The 26099-nt window shown below is 41.6% G+C and overlaps 1 protein-coding gene across 4 annotated transcripts in view; it reads left to right on the forward strand.

Moving 5' to 3' along the window:
• Positions 1 to 26099, forward strand: part of APP (amyloid beta precursor protein) — a 295204-nt gene that overhangs the window by 164203 nt on the left and 104902 nt on the right. For 2 of the 4 annotated variants that reach the window (XM_060234377.1, XM_060234376.1), the window contains exons 6-7: positions 3658 to 3860; positions 13428 to 13595. In XM_060234377.1, the coding sequence (XP_060090360.1) occupies positions 3658 to 3860; positions 13428 to 13595 (371 nt within the window). The remainder of the gene's footprint in view (positions 1 to 3657; positions 3861 to 13427; positions 13596 to 26099) is intronic. The other 2 variants (XM_060234378.1, XM_060234379.1) reach the window with 1 other exon arrangement.

The following is a 26099-nucleotide window of genomic DNA, read 5'->3' on the forward strand; positions in this document are numbered from 1 at the left end:
GCTCTTGCTCCATCAGTAGTGATGGAAACAAGTTTATGCAATGGAAGATTACACTTTGTCACAAAAGAATGGAAAGAGCTGAATATTTCCTGACCGGTAGTTCTCCCTTTTAAAGAAATCATTCCAAGTAGTTCTTCTTTAACACTGAAGTCTTCAGAAACCATCTGGATAAAGACTAGTAACTGGGCTATGCCTCTTATGTCTGTAGATTCATCCAGTTGGAGTGAGAAAGCAACACAAACTGAAACATCCTCCAACAATTGTTCAGTTGTGTCTCCACACATCTTTTCTATTTGCTACATGACGGTGTTTCTTGACAATTGTACATCTTGAACAGCAGCTATGATCTCATTCTTATTCTTAAATCCTTCAAAAAGATTTTCTGCTGCTTTAAGAAAACAATCTTTTACAAATTCTCCTTCATTGAAAGGTTTGCATTTCTTTGCGATCAGGTTGCTGACCTTGAAGGATGCCATGGTTGCATTGACCGAATGTGACCTTGGCTTTGCCATCAACTGTTGCTGTGCAGCCAATTTAGATTTAACTTCTTTGAGCTTCAGTTTATGAATTTCACTTTTGGGTGGAAAATCAGCATCAAACTTATTGCTATGCAGAGCCTTATAATGACGCTCCAGATTACCCTTTTTGGGCAAGGATACAGCAGCATCACAAAGTAGACAACAACACTTGTCTTTCACGATGATGAAGAAGTAGTCTATTTCCCATTCATCATGAAAGTGGTAGGTTTTTCTCTTCTTTGAAACACTCATCTTCATTATATTGGGGTGGCTGGGGTGCTAAGTTAACACTGGCTGAATCTGGTCCAAAACTGTCTCTGACCCAAATTATTCAATATCAAGAAGAACTGAAGACCTCTGGATGATGCCAAAACCACACATTCAGTTCTAAAAGTAAAAATAAGAATTCATCATACTGGCACCAATAATCAAATACCACCACACCAAACAATCATCAAAAAAACCCAAACACCTGTCCAGCAAACCAGGAGACCAAGTGGGGCTGGTGACCCCTCTGACCCCTCCGTGATCTACTGGTAGATAACGATCTACCTGTTGGAAATACCTGATCTAGGGGTCTTAGTAGACCATACACAGAACATGAGTTAGCAGTGTGATGCAATAGCTAAAAAGGCCAATGCAGTTTTGGGTTGCATCAACAGAAGTATAGATCATGCAAAGTGATCGTGTAGCTTTACTTTGCTCTGAATAGACCTCACCTAGAGTATTGTGTTCATTTTGGGCACTGCAATTTAAGAAGGATATAAATAAGCTGAACCATGCCCAGAGGAGGGCAACAAAGATGGTGAGGCTCTGGAGACCAAGTCCTATGAGTTAAGGCTGAAGGAGCATGATATATTTAGCCTGGAGAGGAGACGACTGAGAGGTGATATGATCACCATCTTCAAGTACTTGAACAGCTGTCATATGGTCTAGAGTTGTTTTCTGTTGCCCTGGAAGGTTGGACCAGAACCAGTGGCTTTAAATGGTTTTCAGCTAAACATTAGGAATAATTTTCTGACAAAGCAATTCCTCAGTGGAATGGGCTTTCTTGGGAGGTGCTGGGCTTTCCTTCTTTGGAGGTTTTCAGACAGAGGCTAAATGGCCATCTGGCAGCAAAGCTGTGAACTTCAGCAAGATCATGAGAGGGATGGCAGGAAGGGTTGCATCAGTGCTTAGTTCTCATGGCCATTTCTTTACACACCCAGGAACTGCTGACTGCCGCTATGTGGTCAGGAAGCCATTTTCTCCAGGCCAGTCTGGCTAGGTATCCTGGAGGGGGGGGGGGTTGTTTTGTTTTTTGCCATCTTCTGGGCATGGAACAGAGGCCACTGGGGTATGTAGGTGAGATAGTTGTGAATTTGCTGCATTGTGCAGAGGGTTGGACTAGATGACCCTGGAGGTCCCTTCCAACTCTGTGATTCTGTTTTGATCTGCTCATAGGGTAATAAGATCTTCCTCTTGAAAACTTGTACGGGAATGTATTTTTGGGCATCTTTAGGATTCCATGGGACTTTTACCTAGAGTAATCAGTGAGAAGAAATATGCATAAATTTGACTTGTCAAGGAAAGGAATGCTTTCTTGGTGCTTTAGGTTAATAGTCTGTCATATGAATATTCAGTTATGTATCATTTAAAGGCCAAACTTATTTGCCCTAATGGACCCTGTCCTTTGCTATTATGCAATAGAGAGAACATCTGAATAAACAGCTTTTAAAAAGAGGTACACAAAGAGGCCTATACTTGAAATAGTCATCTCCAATTTTTTCTGAATGCACAAGTGTTAAAAAGAGTAAACAAGAAGATAATACATTATTGAAAATGGACAAAAATGCTGGCAAAGAACCTAGTGACAGCAGTAGATTTAAATGCAGTTAATGGGTTGCAAAATCCAGTTATCATAAAGCTCTGTGTCCTAAAAGATGGGTATTAAGAATCCCAGAGAATCTGACAATGCTTCCTGAGTATTTTAATAGCCGTCTGTTCTTTCTTCCCCCACCTGCCTCTTCTCAGATAAAAGATAAAGGCATTATATTTTAGAAGTCCATCTTCTGTTTTAATACATACAACTTTTATATTTTTGTTGGATTTTTAGTATTAGCATGACAGCTTTTTAAATGGAGATTTATACAGGGTTTTTTTTGTCAATCTTATTCTTACTTACATAGAAGTAAGTTCTGACATGTTCATTAGAACTTGCTTACATTACTGCTCCATTGGTCTTTAGATGATGTCATAGTTGGTACTCTAGAATTTGTTGCTACATTAGGCTGCAATGGCAGGGTTAGCCTTCCACAGGTCCTTGGTTATAGCTATGGTCCATAAACCTTTTTCCACAATAACTTCTATTGTTTCTTTAAAAAAAAATTTAAACTGCTTGCTATGTATATGCAGGAAGAACCAGCAACAGGCATCTGGGAAGCAGTATGTATTTATTTTCATCATTTATAGCCAACTTTCTCTGTGATTCAAAACAAAATAAAAAATATAGAAATAATTCAACTAGACAGTATAAGACAATCAATAAAATGCAATGACTGGGGTTACAAAATTAGAAAATAATGGAAACCAGGGCTCTTTTTTGAGCAGGAACGTACAGAAACACAGTTCCGGCTGGCTTGGTATCGAGGTGAGTGGCCTAATATGCAAAGTGTTCCTACTGGGGTTTTCTGCAAAAAAAAGCCCTGTGTGAACCAATGGTGATGTCAGGGGGTGTGGCCTAATATGCAAATGAATTTCTGCTGCGCTTTTGTACAAAAAAAGTTCTGATGGAAACATAAAATCAATGCATGACCTTCCATAAACAATAGCAAGTAGATACAATGGGCCCACCCACTTTTTGAAAAGCTTGGTCGGAGTAGGGGGAATAATGGTAGACTTTATGGCATCCACTGGTACCACCATGGGGACCTTGGTGTATAAGGCCTCTTTGCATGGAGTATATATGTGTTTTTAAGGGCTATCTACTAATGCAGCATTCTTTAATGCGGAACAACCTCTTCCTTTTACTGTATTTATTATACTGATGAAAACTCTCTTTTTATTCCAGGATCAGTTAACATACTTATACATGTTTATATAACATTTGGCTTAGTAATCTTGCTTGTCGGGTTTAACTTGAGTGTATTGCCACTTACAGTTATGGCAAGGTAGCGGAAGAGCAGCTAACAGAGGAAGAGGAGGCTGCAGATGTTGAATATGAAGTAACTGATGATGATGGCTATGATGGCAATGAGGATGATGAAGATGCCCAGGAGAAATACCAAAAAGCCACGGAAAGAACAACTAGTATTGCTACCACCACCACTACAACAACAGAGTCTGTGGAAGAGGTTGTACGAGGTAAGCTGCTAGTTTCAGAGCAAGAAGTCTCAGTAAGAGACCTTCACAGTGTGCATGTCTAAAATGTTCCAAAAAGCAAAATATTCTAAGTCCATACACCATCATTTTTTTATCATAACAATTTATGAATTTTGCCATTTTCTCTTGTCATCCCAGATCTCCTGTATCAAACAACCTGAATCATATTTAAAAAGTTCTTATGTGTAAGTAAATAAGTAGTAATTAAAATCAAGCATTTTGTCAACAGTTTTGTGGATGTTAGTAAGGCAGCTTGCTTGTTAGATCATCACTTTGAATATGGGAATAAAAAAATAGATCGGTGCTTTAATATGTTGTTATTTTTTTCCCCTTTTGACCTACAAGTCAGGTCTAGTCAGATGTAATTTGATTCAAAAGTAAAATTTATACAAATATAAATTTGTATTAGAAGTGAGGGTAGCCATAATGTTTTAGTAAAATAAATTTTTAGGCTCCCATATATAAAAGTTTGCAGGGATAGAAAGTCTATCAGGCAGTCTATATGCTGACTGGTAAGCAATTTTAAAGATTGCACTGTATTATTCAGTTTAAAAAATAGCTCAGACATCATTGTAATACTGGTGAAATTGGCTTAATATTAAAAAACTATTTAAAAGATAATAAAATCCAAATGATGCAAGCTTGAATTGCTTAGCATCTTTTCTGTTTTTGTAAAATAGAATAGGATGAAAAAAATAGTTTCAGTGGATAGCTTTTCTGTTGAACAGCGACCTGAGACATAGTCCTCTCATGCCAAGTGGCACATCCTCTCATGTCAAGTTTTCAGTGGCACCAGGAAGTCACTTAGACAATATAGTTGAAGGCATTTTTTTCCTGTGGGTACTGTAATGAGAAGATTAAGCTGGTGCTCAGGTCCTACTAGGTAGGTAGGTAATTTTATTTATATCCCGCCCTCCCCGCCGGAGCAGGCTCAGGGCGGCTAACAACATCATTCAGTTATACAAAAAACATCATTCAGTTATACAAAAAACAAATACTAGTGAACACTAGCATTTTAGGTAAGGACATAAGAACAACCCAGCTGAATTAGACCGGGGGTCCACCTAGTCCAGTGTCCTGTTTCACATAGTAGGCAACCACATTTGCTCTGGGAGGCAAACAGGGTATAAAGGCTGAGGCCTTCTCCAGGTGTTGCCTCTTGGTGCTAGTATTCAGAGCTTTACTGCTTCTGAATTAGGACCTTGTTTTGCTTAAACATTTATCTGTTATAGTAGCTGGTTACAAACCTATACAGCAAATAGTTTCTAAATTTTTAACCCACACTAAGTTATCTGAAGATTACATATTTTGTATGCATAATCATCACCTTTGTATTAAGTCTAAATGTATATTTCTGACATGTTTCCCTACAAAAAATACTTCTACTTTATCTGCCTTTATTGCATTTCATATTGTTTTAGTCCATTTAAAAGAGCTTTGTAACTAGGTAATAAATACAGAATTAGTGACCCTTAAAATTATCAGTGTATTTAGTCTACATAGCTAATAAAAAGATCATAATATCATGTACTATATTAAATACAAAACTGCCTACAGCAGAATGATGTCAAAATACCATATTTGATCATTTGTAAGCTGCACATTTTCATGCTCAAGATAGCACTGGCAGGTGAAATGAAAAGAATAGAGAGCTGAAGGATCACTGATGCTAGATAAAGAATCTAGTAATTGCAAGCTCTATGATGCTTCGTCAGAACAGCAATCTAATAATTAGAAACAGTAATCACCCTGGAGTAAGAAAACCAAAAGAGTGCTATGCAGGTCATTTTTTTGAGTAGAAACACAGTTCCAGCTGGTTTGGCGTCAGGTGGGTGTAGCCTAATATGCAAATGAGTTCCTCCTGGGCTTTTTCTACAAAAAAAGCCCTGGTGCTACCTAAGAATGTTTTTCTAGTGTACTCTTGTGGAACCATATGATTGTATGTTACGTTCTTGTATACAACACCAAATAAAAAATTGAAGGAGAATCCTGTTTAAAAATCACTCTTTGGATTAGGCAAAGTGGCGGATTAAAAATGCAATATGTAAATTTAAGAACTGAGTAGATATTTATAATTTCTGGTATCAAGTATCTGATCCTGTAGATCTGCTTTTTAAAATTTCCTGTTCTTATTTATGATACTTTGATATTGTTCTGCTATAAAATGTTTGTGTTTATGCTGCCTTTAGTATTTTATGTGACTTTAATGTCATATTATAAGGGTATGTTAAACACAATCATTTTGTCAATCATTTTGATTTATTAATCTCTTCTGATGGGATGTACATATATGATTTGTCAACAAACAGAATTAACCTAAGAGGCAACTAAAATGCTTGCAATGATATATGTGATATGGTTCAACACAGTTGTTACTTATCTAGTGCCACAAGTGTGGTACTAAACAATACTTAGTCCTTGCTTGGGAGAATTGCAATCTTAAATTAAGACTATAGCATATAGTTAGAGAGACAGGCTGGCAAGGAGAAGAAAAAGCCAAGGTAGGAAATATTGAATGCAGACAAATGCAAGGTAAGCAAGATCCCTAAAACACAGGTACTAAGATGGGGCACTTTGATCTAATGCGAGAAAGTGGGATGCACTTATCATTCTGAAGTTACACTGACCTAAGTCTGCACTCATGTGTTTTAAGATCTATCTCAGTGAGTAGTAGTTCCTCTGAATGATAGCAAGATCCATTAATGAGCAGGACATTAATGAGTGAGCATTAAAATATAGAATGTTACTGATGTAGTTAAGCTTCCAAAATAGGTTCTCACTTTTATGTAATATAACTAGCTAATAAATATTTGATAAAAAATATATAGATTTATATATTGTAATGGTCACTAGAATCCTGCATTTCAAACTCATTGCGCCATTAAGTTATATCCTTAGTAGTCTCTTCTGACGTTGTTTCAGTTAGAAACTGAATTTTTTCTCGTAATCATTGAAATAACTGTTCTTGCACTGCACTTGAAATAATTTTATTTTTTTCTCCCTTTAATGACCTGCAGCAAGAACATTGCCACTATAATGCTGAAGCTTTATTCTTAAATCCTGCACCAGCTCCACAGCTCTTGAAAATACGCTTTGTCTTTGGGTGCTAGGTTGTAGATTTGGCTTCAGGTTTCAAGTATATATTTAGAATTTGGAAGCTCCATTTGGAAATAAGTCCAAGTATGGTCAAATACTAGGTTTTTTAAATTAAGAAAATAGGTTAAATTTAATCTCTTTGAAGCTCTGCTGTTGAGCTGCTAAGAAATGTGCATTTGTGCCTTTTGTGGTGTTGTAGTCCAATGCCAAGACTGTGAAAATAAGAACATAAGAGAAGCCATGTTGGATCAGGCCAGTGGCCTATCCAGTCCAAAACTCTGTCACACAGTGGCCAAAGAAAATAGATGCCATCAGGAGGTCCACTAGTTGGGCCAGGACACTAGTAGCCTCCCCACCGTTGCTCCCCCCCCAAGCACAAAGAATACAGAGCATCACTGCCCCAGAGAGTTCAATCTATACCCTGTGGCTAATAGCCACTGATAGACCTCTGTTCCATATGTTTAGCCAGTCCCCTCTTACAGCCATCTATGCATATAGCTGCCACCACCTCCTGTGGCAGTAAATTGCATCTGTTAATCACTCTTTGGATGAAGAAGTACTTCCGTTTATCCATTCTAACCTGACTGCTCAGTGGGTTCGTTGAGCGCCTGTGAGATCTTGTATGGTGAGAAAGGGAGAAAGTACTTATTTCTCTACTTTCTCTATCCCACGCATAATCTTGTAAATCTCTATCATGTCACCCCGCAGTCGACATTTCTCCAAGCTAAAGAGCCTTAAGCGTTTTAACCTTTCTTCATAGGGAAAGTGTTCCAACCCTTTAATCATTCTAGTTGCCCTTTTCTGAACTTTTTCCAATCCTATAATATCTTTTCGGAGGTGTGGTGACCAGAATTGTATGTAGTATTCCAAATGAGGCCACACCATTGATTTATGCAGAGGCATTATTCGTTTTCAATTCCCTTCCTAATAATTCCCAGCATATCGTTGGCTTTTTTTATTGCAGTCTCACACTGTCTCGACATTTTCAGTGAGTTATCTACCACAACTGCAAGATCTCTCTCTTGATCAGTCTCTGCCAGTTCACACTCCATCAACTTGTATTTATAGTTAGGATTTTTGGCCCCAATGTGCATTACTTTGCACTTAGCCACATTGAACCTCATTTGCTATGTTGACGCCCACTCACTCAGCCTCGACAGATCTCTTTGGAGTGCCTCACAATCGGTTCTTACCACTCTGAACAATTTAGTGTCATAGTTTTCATTTGACAATTGTAACACATCACCAATTTCCTGTCCTACCCTCTCCTGCAGTTGTTTTCCTGCTTTCTCAGACTGTGTCCTACCGACAGGTTGGGTGATGAAAAATGCTTTAATAATTAGATTTAAAAGGCTTCAGATTAGGGCTGTAAGCCTACTTTTCCACCCTGAACAATTTAGTGTCATCCGCATACTTAGCTACTTCATTGCTTACTCCCAACTCTAAATCATTAATGGACAAGTTAAAAAGCATTGGACCCAGTACTGAGCCCTGCAGTGCCCCACTGCTCACCACCCTCCACTGTGAAAATTGCCCATTTATACTCACTCTCTGTTTCCTATTAATTAACAAGTTTTTGATCCACAAGAGGACTTGTCCTTTTCCTCCATGACTCTTGAGCTTATTTAGGAGCCTTTAATGAGGAACTTTATCAAAAGCTTTCTGGAAGTCAAGGTAAACAACATCTATTGGGTCCCCTTTGTCCACATGTTTGTTCACCCCCTCAGAGAATTCTAGTGAGACAAGATCTTCCCATACAGAACCTATGCTGACTTTTCCTCAATAGCTTTTGTTCATCAATGTGTGTACTAATTCTCTCTTTAATAACAATTTCTACCAGCTTTCCAGGTATGGACGTCAGACTGACTGGCCTATAATTTCCTGGATCTTCTCTGGAATCCTTTTTTAAAAGATGGAGGTGACATTAGCTACCTTCAAGTCCTCAGGAATGGAGGCAGATTTTAATGAATACATATTTTTGTCTGGAGATCCACAAGTTCACATTTGAGTTCTTTTTAGAACTCTTTGATGTATGCCACCCAGGCCTGGTGATTTATCAGTTTTTAAATTGTTCGTCAGTTGTAGGACCTCCTCTCTCATTGCCTCAATCTGTCTCACGTCTTTCAACACCCCTCCCAAAATCAGTGGTTTTGGAGTGGACAAGTACTTCTCATCTTCCACAGTGAAGATGGAGGCAAAAAAGGCATTCAGCTTCTCAGCCACTTCCCTATTGTTCTTCAGTAATCCTTTTATCCCTTGGTCATCCAAGGGCCCCACTGCCTCTCTGGCTGGTTTCCTACTTCTAATGTTAACACCCTTCACTAGAGCCTTCTATTTAACGCCATTTGGGATTTAGCTTTATCAGATGTTACAGGGGAAATGACTTGTGTCCTAATTGCTGGTAGGGGTTAGACTGAAAAATATGAGGCTTATCAAATTCTTGCTGTGGCCAGACATATTTTGTATGTGATGGGCATAGATTGTGCATCAGTGCTTCATATGTTGAAAGTCCTTAGACACACACAGCCATCATTTTTCTCTTACATGAAATATAAATAGTGGAGAAAAAATACTTTTCTTAGGCACCAATAAGACTTTGCCGCTTTGACTGTTGCCAAAAATAATCTTCACAGTAAAGAATACATTTGGTGGTTCTGAACTTCCTGTGTTAACTCTTACTTTAAAAGTGGAAACATATACACAGTGTGACCCAGCTAAAATGGTGGGATCAGTCTTTTTAGATGGGGAAGGCATTGCCATCAAGGTCCTCTTGCAGAGCAGCAACAACTGGAAAAATCCCAGACCTGCCCTGATTAGCTGGCTAAACAGAATACTTAGAGCAGAACTTAGCCTCTTTCTTTCTCCTGCTGCCCTTTCTTTCCTTCTTTTAGCTAGAGTTAGTGTGCATTGGAGGAGTTTCCCTATCTCTATGTATCTGGTCTGTCAGAAAAGTTCTCCCATAGCAGGCTTTCCCATCCCTTATGGAGGCAGGAAAGGCAAGCAGTGTTTGATTCTTTGGGTTCAGGCTGCTGCCCACCCACCTCCGGGATGGTAAAATGCTACAGCCTAGTTGTACTTAGTTCCTTCTACTCTGAGTACTTTACTGCCCTTCCCAAAATGAGACTTTGTTCAGATCAGTGTTTCTTGGGTCCTTCTGGATACTGGTGCTACCTGTATCTTGGGAGTAAAAGCCACTGAGTGAGTTTGGCAGCCTGGTCTTGTTCCCACTCATGGACTGAGGTTTTAAATAGTGACCCCATCTGCAGCAGCCTGGTACCCATGCCACTTCACCTACCCTGTTGTATCAACAAGAAGAGCCCCTTCATTTACTGTTTAGAGGAAGGGGAACCCATCTGGGGCTTCCCAGCTTGTCATACCTAATCATCTACAGAGGATTTTAAAATGTATTGGCTAGTAGATTATAGTTTTACAAAATAATCTGTGTTCATATATGTAATGGAACCCCACCCTCAGCCAGTAGCCAACTCCCACTACTGACTGGCAGGGGCCCCAATTAGGCCAGACTCTAGTGCCCAAGGTCTCTTGCAAGCCCAAGAGCCCAGCCCTTATTTTTGTTGCTGCCACCACCCCACAGATTCTCAAGGCCAAAGCTGGGGAAGCTTCAGCCCTTTCCAGAAGACTAATTACCGCCCTGCAAGGTAGACTCACAGTATAGTAACAGTTAAAAGCCAAAGTTGGGGAAATTTCAGCCCTTGCCAGGAGTCTTAATTACCACCCTGCAAGGTAGACTCACAGTATAGTAACAGTTACTTATCCCAGTAGATGGCCCCAGTCTAAGACTCTGAATTTATCCCTTAGAAACTTGCAGCTAGAGACCCCACACCAATTAAGGATTAAGAATTATTTTTATGTGTGTGCAAAGAAAGAATAAACTTTACAGTTATAGGAAAGCATGAAATAAAACAGACCTATGCTTAACCAGCCTTTCTCAATACTTTAGCATAGTTATAATAATAATAATAAAATTTTATTTATACCCCGCCCTCCCCGCCGGGGCAGGCTCAGGGCGGCTTACAGGGTGTGGCAAAAGCCATGTTGAACAATAAAATAATTATAAATTTCTATACCATTTAAAATTTACCATTAAGTTTTACATAATATAAAAAGTCTAAAATCAATCTAAAATAATCTCATCTCATTGCTATCTCAGTTATATTGATGTTAGTGATGGCATGGTGTTTATTTCAGGTTCCATCTTGGAAGGCTAGCCGGAAGAGGGCAGTTTTGCATGCCCTACGGAATTGGCTAATGTCCCGTAGGGCCCGCACCTCTTCCGGCAGCTGGTTCCACCATTGGGGTGCTTTTATAGAGAAGGCCTGTTCTCTAGTTATTTTTAGTTTGGCCTCCTTTGGCCCAGGTACTAGTTATCCTAGTTACCCAACATAGTCAGCTTCAAAGAGTACAGGACCATAGGTGATCAAAGGTTCAGCCAGGCTTAACAAGGTTACAACGATAGACTACCATTATACTGTGTGGTTTAGCTTAACAGCAGGGCGACATGCCGAAGCCTGAAGGAAGTCTGAGAGGAGTCAGACTCAAAGTGAGGTTGGGAACATTATTTTTTATAGCCAGGACTATTCAATTAGGAAAGGTCCCCTTTGCAAGCACTAGTCGTTTCCGACTTTGGGGTGACATTGCTTTCACAATGGTTTCACGGCAGACTTTTTTACTGGGTGGTTTGCCATTGCCTTCCCCAGTCATCTACACTTTCCCCCCAGCAAGCTGGGTGCTCATTTTACCGACCTCGGAAGGATCAAAGGCCTTGAGCCGGCTGCCTGAAAACCCAGCGTCCACCGGGAATTGAACTCAGGTCGTGAGCTTAGGACTGCAGTACTGCAGCTTTAACACTCTGAGCCCCATGGCGCAGAGTGTTAAAGCTGCAGTACTGAAGTCCTAAGTTCTGCACACGACCTGAGTTTGATCCCCGGTGGAAGCTGGGTTTTCAGGTAGCCGGCTCGAGGTTGACTCAGCCTTCCATCCTTCCGAGGTCGGTAAAATGAGTACCCAGCTTGCTGGAGGGAAAGTGTAGATGACCACCCTGTAAAAAAGTCCACTGTGAAAACGTTGTGAGAGCAACATCACCCCATTGTCGGAAAGGACTGGTGCTTGTACAGGGGACCTTTCCTGCCCTGTTCAATTGCCAGGCCCTCACCTGATCGTATACAGCCACTCCTTAATGATGGAGTGATCTAAATTAATCCCAAGCCTCTCCCCTTCAGTAAAGGTATATTCTTCTTAATTAACCTGACTCTCCCTGCCTGACACCCACCACAGCTGGATCTAATTTATCAAGGCCACGTACCAATTCTTATGTAAACACTGAGATCGTTTTCGCACTCACCTTCCGGCGCGACCCCCCTCTTCACCGCGCAGGATCTGCGTGGATTTCGCACTAAACGCTGTGGAGCAGCCAGAAAAGCCGGAAGCTCCCGGCGCAAAAGCCGCTCAAACTGAAACCGCCAAAAAGCAGTTTGGCGTTTGCGCGGCTTTTGTGACGGGAGCTTCCGGCTTTTCTGGCTGCTCCGCAGCATTTAGTGCGAAATCCGCGCAGATCCTGCGCGGTGAAGAGGGGGGTCGCGCCGGCGGAAGGTGAGTGCGAAAACGACCTGAGTCTCCAGGACCCAACTCTAAATTATAGCTTGACAAACACCAAATTCCTGCCCTAACTCTGGGCCTCTCAAGATAAGAACTTATAAATGATTTAAGGGGGCCTTAAAGCATTGCAATATATCTGTGTAATATCTATATATTTCTGTTTGGAACATTATTGTTAACAGATAGCAGATTATGTCCACTCCACTGGTGAATTTGAATATGAGTACAATTTCTATATGCAATTTTCTGTTTAAGGGTCAGTAGTCTCCCAGATTTTAGTAAAAATTGAAAATGCAAACCATGAAAACTATTTAATGATTATGGATGCACAACCTGCTGTATATGATCTGCTTTCATCCACAGGAACCTAATGCCTCAATGATTCTTAAATCCAGTATAAGCCTTTCAAACATGGTTTAACTGGCAGTTGCTAGTGTTGCTCTTTATCAAGGAGAATTTCTGACATAATTTTCTGCATCAGTAGCATAAATCCTATGACTCTCTCATTTTTAATTTTTGTTCTGAGATTTTATACTGTGTTATTGTATAAGCATTTCCTGACACCTGAGAAGATAATGGTTGAGATCAGGTCCTGCCTCATGGACTTCAGGCATGTGGACTCAGATGAGAACATGAGGCTTTGGTTTGAGTCCTGTTTAAAAAGTAGAACTTAAAAGTGATTTGTCTTTGAATTGATTAAGGAATATTTACAGGTATCCTAGATATACAGTAAGCCTAGAACAACCTAAGGTTATGTATACAGATAAAGGTATGTAGAATAGCATGGCAATTCCAATTTCATGCTAAATACAATTACTCCACATCTCCTAAAATTAGAGGTGTGCTCTGAACAAGCTGAGACTGGTCCTTGCCGAGCAATGATCTCCCGGTGGTACTTTGATGTGACTGAAGGAAAATGTGCACCATTCTTTTACGGCGGATGTGGTGGAAACCGAAACAACTTTGACACTGAGGAATACTGCATGGCAGTCTGTGGCAGCGTCAGTAAGTGGACTTCTCCAGCCTGTGGCAGTCTCTCTCCTTTCTTTCTTGTGCCACATCTGCCTCTGCTGCTTGTAATGGGTCTGCGTTTTAGTATTTGTGCTTTTAAATTCCTTGGGAATGGGTCTGTACTATCACTCATCATAACTCTGTCAGCGTCTCTAATTGCCCACATCTTGTAGAGTGTGTTTTGGTCATTAGTACATCTCTCTCTCTCTCTCTCTCTCTCTCTCTCTCTCTCTCTCTCTCTCTATCTATCTATCTATCTCTCTCTCTCTTATGACAACTGGTGACTTCTTTCATTTGTGATGTAGACACAAATTGTCTTGCAGCAAGGTAATGGAAATTGAGAGATAAGGCACAGAACTAGAAACGCTGCTATAGGACTTGCTATAGAAGTACATTCACTCTTTGGAGTCTGTGTTTTTTGTTCTTATGCGTGCATTGTGTATAGTCAAACTAGGAAATGGACTCCATGCCACGCACCTTCTGGTTATTGAAATGTGGTTGCTGTCCTTGCTTGAAACACTACACATGCATCAGAGCACTCGGGTGCATGTCACTACATATCATAAAAAGCTGATGTGCCAGAAGGAGAAAAACAATGTGTCTGTGCAAGGGGTGACTGCTGGGAACTTGGAAAAGGGAGGATTTGCACAGGACTGGGGCAAGGGTATTCACCTTGTGATCCTTTTTCCAGTTAGAAGAAGGATCTTGCTATCTTTAGAAAGCTCCATCCCATCATGATATAGGTGGAACAGTATTTCCAAAGGCAGCCAAGTCTGTCTGATCACAGCCAGGATGGACAAGGGGACTACAACAGCAAACAAACTAAAGCTTTGAAAAGAATCTTAATCTCTAGCTTGCTCCCATTCATTCTTGTTTCTCCTTTTTCCAATGCTACAGCATTCTGATTATTAGGGTTTGGAATAGTGCCACTTCCTGAAGATAACCTAGTCCGTCCAATAAGAAACCAAATGCAACCAGGAGGATTATTTTTTTTAAAATGCCAGAAGCCAGCACTCTCCTACCAGACAGCTGCCATTTACCACAAAAAACATTAGAGAAAAGTGCCCTGAGGGACAACTACTCCAGGGGCCTGTAAAATGAAAGTCCTTTGTCTATTCTGCTTAAAATTTAGGAGTCTTTAGATTTGAGGGAGGACTTTGTTCAGTACAAATTTGGTATCATTATCTTTTAAAACAAGCTGTAACATAATGGTCTTGAAATTCTGGAACTTGCAAAAAAAACCCTTTTGAATCCTCAACTAGTATTGTCCTACCTCAGGATCAGGAATAAATAATAATGGTATCTTCTCCAAGTCCCAGATCCAAAATTATAAAGACATTTTTCTCAGTACACCCCTAATTGTAACGTGTAGGGGAGGAAAGATTCCTCTGCAGTTCTTGTTGCCACACAAGATGAGATTAACGTGGTGGTGGCAAGGGTGGTAAGAGACTTCCCCATACAATAGGAGGTGACTCTCAGTGAGTCTCCTAGCTCCCTTATTTGTTGCATCTAAACTTCCTTCTTGGTCTTAAATCAGATGAAACATGAGAAGATGGATTGGAAGCTAATTGCAACAAACATAAGAAAATAAGAGAAGTCATGTTGGATCAGGCCAATGGCCCATCCAGTCTATCACTCTGCATCACACAGTGGCCAAAAAACCCGGGTGCCATCAGGAGATCCATCAGTGGGGCCAGGACACAAAGTCCTCACACTGTTGCCTCTCCCAAGCATCAAAAATACAGAGCATCACTTGCCCCAGACAGAGAGTTCCAACAATAAGCTGTGGCTAATAGCCACTAATGGACCTCTGCTCCATATTTTTATCCAATCCCCTCTTGAAGCTGGCTATGCTTGTAGCCGCCACCACCTCCTGTGGCAGTGAATTCCATGTGTTAATCACCCTTTGGGTGAAGAAGCACTTCCTTTTATCCCTTCTAACCTGACTGCTCAGCAATGTCATTGAGCGCCCATGAGTTCTTGTATTGTGAGAGAGGGAGAAAAGTAGTTCTTTCTTTATCTTCTCTATCCCGTGCATAATCTTGTAAACCTCTATCATGTCACCCCTCAGTTGATGTTTCTCCAAGCTAAAGAGCCCCAAGCATTTTAACCTTTCTTCATAGGGAAAGTGTTCCAACCCTTTAATCATTCGTTGCTCTTTTCTGCACTTTTTCCAATGCTATAATATCTTTTTTGATGTGTGGTTACCAGAATTGTACACAGTACTCCAAATGAGGCTGCACCATCAATTTATACAAGGTCATTATGATACTGGCAAATTTGTTTTCAGTTTTCTTCCTAATAATTCCCAGCATAGCATTGGCCTTTTGTATTGTAGTCGCACCCTGTCTTGACATTTTCAGTGAGTTATCTATCACGACCCCAAGATCTCTCCCTTGATCAGTCTCCTCCAGTTCACACCCCATCAACTTGTATTTATATTAGGATTTTTGGCCCCAATGTGTATTACCTTGCACTTGGTCACGTTGAACCTCATTTGCCATGTTGATGCCCACACACCCAACCTCAACAGATCCCTTTAGAGTGCCTCACAATCCTCTCTGGTTCTCACCACCCTGAACAATTTAGTGTCAGCCACAAACTCAGCCACTTCACTGCTTACTCCCAACTCCAAATCATTAATGAACAAGTTAAAAAGCTTCGGACCTAGTAATGAGCCTTATGGCGCTTACCACCCTCCACTGAGAAAATTGCCCATTTATACACACTCTCTGTTTCCTATTAATTAGCCAGTTTTTGATCCACAAGAGGACTTTTACCCCATGACTCTTAGGTTTTTAAAAAGTTTTATTGATTTAAACTACTACAGGACAGCAGCATTGCAGATAATACATAAAAGAAGGGGGAAAGCAAGGGAACATACAGAATGGGAAAAAACAGAAACCAGAAACTAGTATAAATATATCAATTATAACTCCACCTCTCAATATAATACTCTAATGTTTCTACCTACAAGTATAAACATCTCCATTAAATGTTACCTTCCTTTCTTCTTTTACCAGGACAAAGAAACAAAAAGAATAATTCTTTTACTAAAATAGTAAAGCATTGTACAACTAAACAATTCTGCTTAAACACAAATCAAACACAAATCTTCCAATTTTACTAAATTAATTTGCAGCTATGACTAGCACAAATTAGATTATTAATTTAACCAAAAGCCTAACCAAAAAAGCACATGAATATTTTTTCTTTATTCATAAGAAATTGCATAACATATCTCAAGTATAATCAAATACTTTATCAGTCTTTAACTAAAACATTTCTCCTACAAACATGTTAAAACAAATCTACCAGATTGATCTCTCTGAATAGGAAGACTGTCAATATTTACCTATTCACCAGGAGAAAGAGAAAGACAACCAAACATAAAAAAGACCCACATTCCAAAATCCTTCTTTCCCAGAATTAAAAACTTTTAAGTTCCTTTAGTTTCTACATCCAAGTTATATCCAAGGCAGCCCGTTTGTCCACAACTTATCTTCTAGTGGCATCATACATTTCTTAATCAAAGTTTCTTATTCAGCTGTTCACCAAAACAGAAGAAAAGATCCAAAATCCTTTTTACGGATTGTTTCCAACACCAGATTAGACAATTGAAGTACAATTTGCCTCTTCTTGACATGGGCCGCCTCCTCAACCACCAAAAAAAAAGTTCTTCGCCATCTCCCCTTCTCCAGTTGATCTTGTTGACGGTCAGCATCCGGTGAAGAATTAAAACTGCGTCAGAGGGAGCTATTTTCATTTCTCTTCATTTGTTTTGCATAATCACCGTTTTCCCTTCTGTTTTCACTGCCACTGACTGATTCACTCTTTGTAATGCAAGGCTCCTGTGGATTTGCCCTTTCATTAGCTGTTAGATTCTTTTTGCTCAAATAGTTAGCTGTAAACATGAAGTAATCTTTAAGATGCTGCTTAAGTGAAATAAAATCCTCCTTTAAAGATCTGAAAATTGCACTGGTATCTTTTCCATGTGCCATTTCATTAAATGATGCCATTTTAAAATTCAACTTGTGCATGCATGGTATGATAATGTCACTTGCAGGTGATGGCATTGTGCACCGGCTGCTCTAGGAGCTTCCGGAAAAACTCTATGGCTTTCCTGGATGCTCTAGCAATCTGGGAGGGAAACTCTATAGTACCACTTGTAAGTTACATCATTGTGCCGGCAATGTCGGGAGGGGATTCCCCCACTGGCCCAGTGTGGGCCAGCGGGTTGGGGACCGTCCGAGTGGGAGAACATCCACCTGGGAACTTGGCAGCCCTAGATCAGCATCTTGGGTGTGTGGTTTGGATCCAGGAACACACAACATGGAATCTTTGAGTGCTATTTTTGTAGAGAAAAAAATGTGTCCTGAGGAAGGGTAATATGACTACCCTATGGAACAATGTGGTGAAGGGAATAGCTGGGAGTAAGACAATATGTGGAGAAATGCTGAATGGGACTCCCAGAAAAAACACAAATATGTTGTCATATTTGCATCTATGTGTGGGGGGGGGATGGGTTTCTAGGTGTAAACAGGAACTGTTAATGCTTCTGTTGAAATGTTAATGTTAATGTTTCTGTTGAAATCCTGATTTGTTGCAGTCACTGGGACTGTACTGCACCAAATATTGGCTGACACTCTGTCAACACTTTCCACTACCATTGGGTGGCCACTCTCTGTCACCCACCCGCTGCAGTCTTCTCCATATTAACAGGATTGATTTGCAGTCCATCTCTACCGTGTCATTGGCTGATTTTGCTTTCCCCTGCCCACCGCTGGCCCTGTCAGGCAAGAACATCAAGAAACAGTTCTCTGCTAGGAGCTTATTGCTTACTACTGCCTCTTCTCAGGGCCCTGTCTATCTTCTCATTTTTCTTTCTCTCTTTCTCCCTCTCTTTTTTCTACCTCCCCCTTCTGTTCTTTCTGTCATTCTTTCTCTGTTTCTCTGTTCTCTGTCTTTCTGTCTTTTTATTTCATTCTCTCTGTCTACCTTTCTCCCTTTAATCCACACAAACAGTAGCAGTTAACATCTCTTCAACTGACAAGGAATGTTCAGTCACAGCAGGGAGCGTCCACTTCAGAGGAAGGGAAAAGGAGGCTTTCTCCACAGTGTCAGCTGCTTAATTCTACCAGCCATTTCCTTCCAGGGAACCACTGTTGCCAATCTACAGGTGAGGGCTGAAGTTCACTCAGAATTACAACTGCTGTCCAGATGGCAGAGATCAGCTCCTCTTGAGGTGTATTGGGGGGGGGGGAGAGTAAATGCTTTCACTTGGGTGGGTGGGAAGACAGCAAGGCTGGGGGACACTCGCACAGAGGCCTTTCCAGGCTGGTGGGAAATTCATGGAGATTCTGTGGTGGAGTTTGAGGAGGGCATACAAGTTAGGGCATCAGAGCAGGGTCTTCCAGACTCAAGTTCTTGCTGTGGATGCTGACTGGGTGATTTCGGAACAGTCACAGGCTTCCAGCCTAACCTTCCTCACAGGGTGGTTGTTCAGATCAAAGAGGGGAGAGGAGAATGATGTAAGCTGCTTTGGGTCTTCCCCACACTGTGAAGAAAGACTGTCGTTTTCCTATGTAGAGGCAGCAGGGAAGGTGATGGAAACCTGAAGTCAGAGGGGCAGATAAAGGGATGTCTCCACCTGGGGGTTACCTACCCTACATCTGGCTACTTGCTACTGTTCAGCAGCAGCCACCCTATGACAGCCACTGTGACACAGAAGTTAAGACTTCAAAGTGGGATCTGCCAGACCCAGCTTCTTGCTATGGAAGCTGACTAGGTGATTTTGGACTAGTCACAGACTTCCAGACTAACCTGCCTCACAGGGTTGTTGTTCAGATCACACGGGGGGTGAGGAAACTGCTTTGGTTCTCCCCCTCCCCACTGTGAAGAAAGACTGTCATTTTCCTGTGTAGAGGCTGCAAGGAGGAGGAAGGCGATGGAAAGCTGAAGTCTGAGGGGCAGATAAAGGAAAGGAGAAAGGTTGCCAACTCCAGGTTAGGAAATTCATGGAGATTTAAGGGGTGGGGCCTTGAGAGGGTGGGGTTTGGGGGGGTGTTATGGAACCCCACCCCAAGCAACAGCTAGCCCCAGGCACCGACTGGCCGGAGGTTCCTCCCAAGCTAGGCTGCTGTGCTCCAAGACCATCAGAATCCAGCCTGGTCAGTAGTACTGCCACCACCCCAATTACACCGTAGGCAGGAGGTTGGGGAATTCTCCAGCCCTTACTGGAAGACTAACAAAAACCCTGCAAGGTAGACCTACAGGACAAGCAGAAGTTATTACTTTAATAGGTAGCCCAGCAGTCTAGACACTAGATTAGGCTTTGAGACTTGACAGCAAAAGACTCCACAATGTTTAACTAAATAAGAATATTTTATTCTTTATTATTTATTTAACTAAATAAGAATATTTTATTCTTTATTATTTATTTAACTAAATAAGAATATTTTATTGTGTGTAAATTAATAAAAGCTGTTATAGGAAGGAAGCAAAATAACAAACCTAAGTTTAACCAGCTTTTTTATACAGTTGACATACCCAGCTCAGCCAGCAGGCATGGAAACAGAGCAGAAGTTTCTCATCATTCAGTCAGGCATAACAGGATCACAGAAGACAAGGCAAAAGCCTGAGTGGTTCAGACTTGGCAAGGTGGAAATCTGAGTGGAATCAGACTCAAAGATGGCTTTCAGGTAGCCACGCTTTATGCCCAGTCACAACTAGTTGCTGGGCCCATCGCAACCAATCACAAGTGAGAGCGATAAAATCACTCTCCAAGCTAATTGCTAAACAAAGGGTGATTTAGGATAGCCTTGATTGTCACCCCTCCAGCTGTATGGAATACTTTTTAATTAGGGAGGCCACTCTTCCTGGTACCAGCTTCAGCTGAACCCTTCCTCTCAAGGCCACGTACCAAATCTTATCTCTACTAACGCAAACACTTAGTCTCCAGGCCTGAGACTCAATTTACAACTTAGAATAGCAGGCCTCTTGACCAGGATTTTTGATGCACACAGGCCAAAAACTTATGCTAGTGGTTTTGAAGAGCTAAAATCGCTACAGGAGGGGTGGGACCTCAGCCAGGTACAATACCATAGACTCCAAACCAACAATTTCCTCCTGGGGACCATTGTTGCCAATCTCCAGATATGGGCTGGAGATCACTCATAATTGCACTAATGTCCAGATGCAGAGATTACTTCCCCTGGAGACAATGACGGCTTTACAGAGTGGACAGATAAGCTGGGTACTTAAGAGTGTTTGGTTTGAGGTGGAGGATAGGAGTTAGGGTTTCAGAGTGGGGTCTGTCGGACCCAGGTCCTTGCTGTGGAAGTTGACTAGGTGATTTTGGACCAGTCACAGATTTCCAGATTAACCTACCTCACGGTTGTGAGAGGAGAATGATGCAAGCTGCTTTGCCCCCCCCCACCACCACCACCACTGTGGAAAAAGACAGCCTATGCAGAGGCTGTAGGGAGGAAGAAGGTGATAGGAAACTGAAGTCAGAGGGGCAGACAAAGGGAAGGAGATAGGGTTGCCAACTCCAGATTAGGAAATTCCTGAATATTTAAGGGGTGGGACCTGGAGAGGGTGTGGTTTGAAGAGGGGAGAGACCTCAGACAGGTACAATACCATTTTCTCCTAGGGAATCACTGAAGATCACTCAGATTTACAACTGTTCTCTATTTGGCAGAGATCAGCTCCCATTGAGGTGGGGAGGGGAGTCAGTGCCTTCACTTGAGTTGGTGGGAAGACAGCAAGGGTGGCGGCCACTCGTCCAGAGCCTCCTTCTAGAGCCCATTGTATTTTTCTTCACAATGGGCCTTACTCCTAGTTAATGTATAAAACCTGTAAATCCATTGCAACTCCTTGGGTAGTAATTTATGGAGAGCCATTCTGTTTAAAAGATGTGAAGTGAGGGGGTTTTTTTCAGTGACAACCCCCCCCCATCAGTACTTTTGCCTTTTTGTTTTACAAAATGTGCAACAAGTGGTGCTTCTGGAGTTATAGTTCAAATGTTCCACTTTGTTGCTGTTCAGTCGCACAGTCGAGTCTGACTCTTTGTGACCCCATGGACAAAGTCATGTCAGACCCTCCTCCAAAGTCTGCTCAAATTTGTGTTCAGTAACCCTGTCCAGCCATCTCATCTTCTGCCATCCCCTTCTTCTTTTGCCTTCTGTCTTTCCCAGCATCAGGATCTTCTCCAATGAGTGCTCCCTTCTTATTTGGTGGCCAAAGTATTTGAGTTTCAGCTTCAGCATCTGACCTTCCAGGGAACAGTCTGATTTCCCTTAGGACTGACTGATTGGATCTTCTTGCAGTCTAAGGGACTCTCAAGATTCTTCTCCAGCACCACAGCTCAAAAGCATCTATTCTTCTGCACTCAGCCTTCTTTATGGTCCAACTCTCACAGCCATACATTACTACTGGGAATGCCACAGCTTTGACTGTATGGACTTTTGTTGGCAGGGTGATGTTTCTACTTTTTATTATACTGCCCAGGTTCGCCATAGCTGTCCTCCCAAGCAGCAAACGTCTTTTAATATCATGGCTGTAGTCACCATCTGCAGTGATCTTGGATCCCAGAAATGTGAAGTCTATCACTACTTCCATGTCTTCCCCTTCTATTTGCAATGGTGTGATGGGACCGGATACCGTGATCTTAAGTTATTTTGATGTTGGGTTTCAGCCTACTTTTGTGCTCTCCTCTTTCACCCTCAATAAGAGGTTCTTTAGATCCTCTCACTTTCTGCCATTAGAGTGGTGTCATCTGCATATCTGAGGTTGTTGATGTGTTTCCTGCAATCTTAATTCTGGTTTGTGCTTCATCCAGGCCAGCATTCCGTATGATGTACTCTGCATATAAATTAAATAATAATAGTAAGAAGAAGATATTGGATTTATATCCCGCCCTCCACTCCAAAGAGTGTCAGAGCGGCTTACAATCTCCTCTACCTTCTTCCCCCACAACAGACACCCTGTGAGGTGGGTGGGGCTGGAGAGGGCTCTCACAGCAGCTGCCCTTTCAAGGACAACCTCTGCCAGAGCTATGGCTGACCCAAGGCCATTCCAGCAGGTGCAAGTGGAGGAGTGGGGAATCAAACCCGGTTCTCCCAGATAAGAGTCCGCACACTTAACCACTACACCAAACTGGCTACACCAAAATAAGCAGGGTGTCAAACTCCTTTTCCTATTCTAAACCAATCAGTTGTTCCATATTCCATTCTGACAGTTGCTTCTTGACCTCTCTCTCTCTCGGCTTGAATTCGCGAACGAAGATTTAAGAAGGGTGCAGTAGTCCACTTCTGCTGCAGGCTCGCTGGTGGCTGACAAGACCAACGCGGGACAGGCAGATCCGGCCACAGTGGCTGCAGGGAAAAGTCTGATTTGGGGTTGGTGCTGTAGCAGTGCGATTCTTCCTCAATCTCCTTTTGTCCTCAAGACCAGCCATGCGTGCGTTCTCAAAGGAAGAGACAGCCTGGTGGATGGTGTGCCTCCATGCTTTGCGATCTGAGGCTAAGTCAGACCACTGGTGATGGTTGATGCGACAGGTGCCAAGGGATTTCTTCAAGGAGTCCTTGTACCTCTTCTTTGGTGCCCCTCTATTTCGATGGCCGGTGGAGAGTTCGCCATACAGAGCAATCTTGGGAAGGCAGTGGTTTTTCATCCTAGAAATATGCCCTGCCCAGCGCAGCTGCGTCTTCAACAGCAGCGCCTCGATGCTTGTAACCTCCGCCCTCTTGAGGACTTCAGTGTTGGTCACAAAGTCACTCCAGTGGATGTTGAGGATGGTGCGAAGGCAGCGCTGATGAAAGCGCTCAAGGAGTCGCAGGTGATGACGGTATAAAACCCATGATTCGGAGCCGTAGATGAGGGTTGTCATCACAACCGCTTTGTAAACATTGATCTTTGTGCCTTTTTTCAGATGCTTGTTGCTCCACACTCTTTTGTGCAGTCGGCCAAATGCACAGTTTGCCTTTGCCAGCCTGTTGTCAATCTCCTTGTCGATCTTGGCATCTGAGGAGATGATGCACCCCAGGTAGCTGAACTGCTGGACTGTCTTCAGAACTGATTCACCCACAGTGATGCAGGGAGGGTGATAATCTTCCTGGGGTGCAGGCTGGTGGAGAACTTCTGTCTTCTTCAGACTAACTTCTAGGCTGAATAGCTTGGCAGCCTCTGCAAAGCAGGACGTCATATGCTGCAGAGCTGATACCGAGTGGGAGACGAGTGCAGCATCATCAGCAAACAGTAGCTCTCGGATAAGTTTTTCTTGACCTCTATACATGTTCTAATAGAGCACATGCTCATACGCATATAAATTAAGCCACATAAACACACAATTACATATGTGACATGTTTAGTAGTACAGTTAGAAAAATGGTACAACTCAAACTTGCAGTGATCCTTTGGATTTTCAAATTATTGTATCTCACAAAATAGACCAAACAGAACATCTCCCCATGGTTATTATAACCTAAGACATTCTCTTTTTTGTTGTTACGTGATTGTGTCAAAATGAGTGAAAACTCTCTAAAATTCTAAGTTTTTAAAAAAAGCAATAAAGGGGAAATTATTACATCAAAGTGCCGGTGTTTACATATTATTCTTTGTATGAACTAGGATAAATTTGTATATTGAAAAAAAACAGAGGAAATGTGATTCTTAACAGATTTAGGGCTTTTTTTCCCCTAGAAGCAGCTCACAACTGGATAATTGTTTATCTCTACTATCAGCTTCTTGAAAAATTCTTTGTGGATAACCTGTGTCTGAAAGTTGTTTATCTCCTTTTATATCATATTACATATGATATTCATGTAATGTCAAGGAATTTGTTTTAAACTTCAAATTCTGGCCATATGGAACTTTGCTACATAATCTAGTAGGATCACAATTTATATTGTAACAATATAAGTTTAATTAAGGTATTAGTTTACCTTCTAAGTCTTCAGTATCCAAGGAAGGCAGCCTTCATGTTGACATGTAAATTTACTAGTATCGTGTGGTACTAGGAATAAGGCCCATTTTTTCAATAAATACAACAAGCTCTAGAAAGAGGTTCTAGGCAAATGCCCCAGCCTTAGGCACTCAGGATCAGTTTGCTGTGGCATCATTGGACAATGATCACACAGACACTGAAGCTCCTTTGCCTGCAGTGTGTTGTTGCTGCCTTTTCTTGGAGTTGGCAACCCTATCTCCTTCTGAGCCATCAATCTTCCCAAACAACCATCAACCTACCTTTATCTGCCCCTCTGACTTCAGCTTTCCATCTCCTCTTCCCTCCCTAGCATCCAGGCCTAGTTAAGTCATGCCAGTCAGGTGGCATAAAGTCACCCAGAGGGTGCTGCCAGCCTAGGGTAACCAACCTCCTGGTGGAGTCTGAAGATCTCCTTGTATTACAATTGAACAGATCTCTTTTCCTCAGAGAAAATACCTGCTTTGAAGGTAGACTCTATGGCATTATATTCAGCTGTGTCCTCTCCACTCCCCAAACTTTGGCTTCCTTAGACTCCACTACTTAATCTTCAGGAATTTCCCACCAACCTGGAGCTGCTAGGACTGGCCCCAGTGAGTTCTTCCTAAGAGGCCAAAAGAGGGCTTGGAAAGGGCCTCTCCCTCTCCCCACCTTTACTGACAAAACCAAGCTTGGATACCTAGCAACAGCTACTGTCTAGCAGCTTCCCCAATGTTCCAATCTTCGTCTGTCCTGGAGCTGGAGGGTGGAGTTGCTCTTTGAGCTACATGTGGCTCAGCCAAAGGGAGGGTAGGTGAGTTATCCCCAGTATGGCTAGGTTTTTTATATATATAGGATTAATCCATGAGACAGATTTTTGAGGGTTATTCAAACCAGAAAATATGGTAAAGATGTCATTAGTATACCATTTTACATTAGTAAATCACTGAGAAAAAGCATTTTCCCATCTTGTGGGATTGCATACAATACAAACTTCCAAGGAGTTTGCTAAACTACAGGCAGAAGGGGCTGCTCATTGCTTACATGTCTTGTTTAAAAATAGAATTAGTTGGTAAATATGAAATATTTTCCCCCAAAAACAGACAATTTATGAGTTCAAATATTAAAAACTAGATTTTCTAGTGGTAATTCACACACTGTTGAATCAGTGTAGAAAAGCAATGATGTACAAGAACATTTTTTTCATTGTGCATAAGTATTTCTTCCAATGGGAACATTAATTTCTCAGTCACAGCCTTTAAAGTGGGCCAGTTTGAGCAAAAGAATTAAAATTGATGACTCTTAATTACTGCTGACAGACACTTGAATGGTGCCACTGGATTATTGCAACAGATTGTTAAACAGTGTTGTTTGTTATACTTTTGTGACATTTATACAGAATGATGTGGTTAGAACATACTGTATAAAAAGAGCTGTCTGGCTCAAACTAATGGTCCATGCATTCCAGCATCTGTTTTCTTACAATGGCTAACCATATGCCCCCGAACAACTAGAAGTAGGAGAAAAAAGGCTAT

This window comes from Heteronotia binoei, chromosome 3, assembly GCF_032191835.1.
Source record: "Heteronotia binoei isolate CCM8104 ecotype False Entrance Well chromosome 3, APGP_CSIRO_Hbin_v1, whole genome shotgun sequence".
Taxonomy (NCBI): domain Eukaryota; kingdom Metazoa; phylum Chordata; class Lepidosauria; order Squamata; family Gekkonidae; genus Heteronotia; species Heteronotia binoei.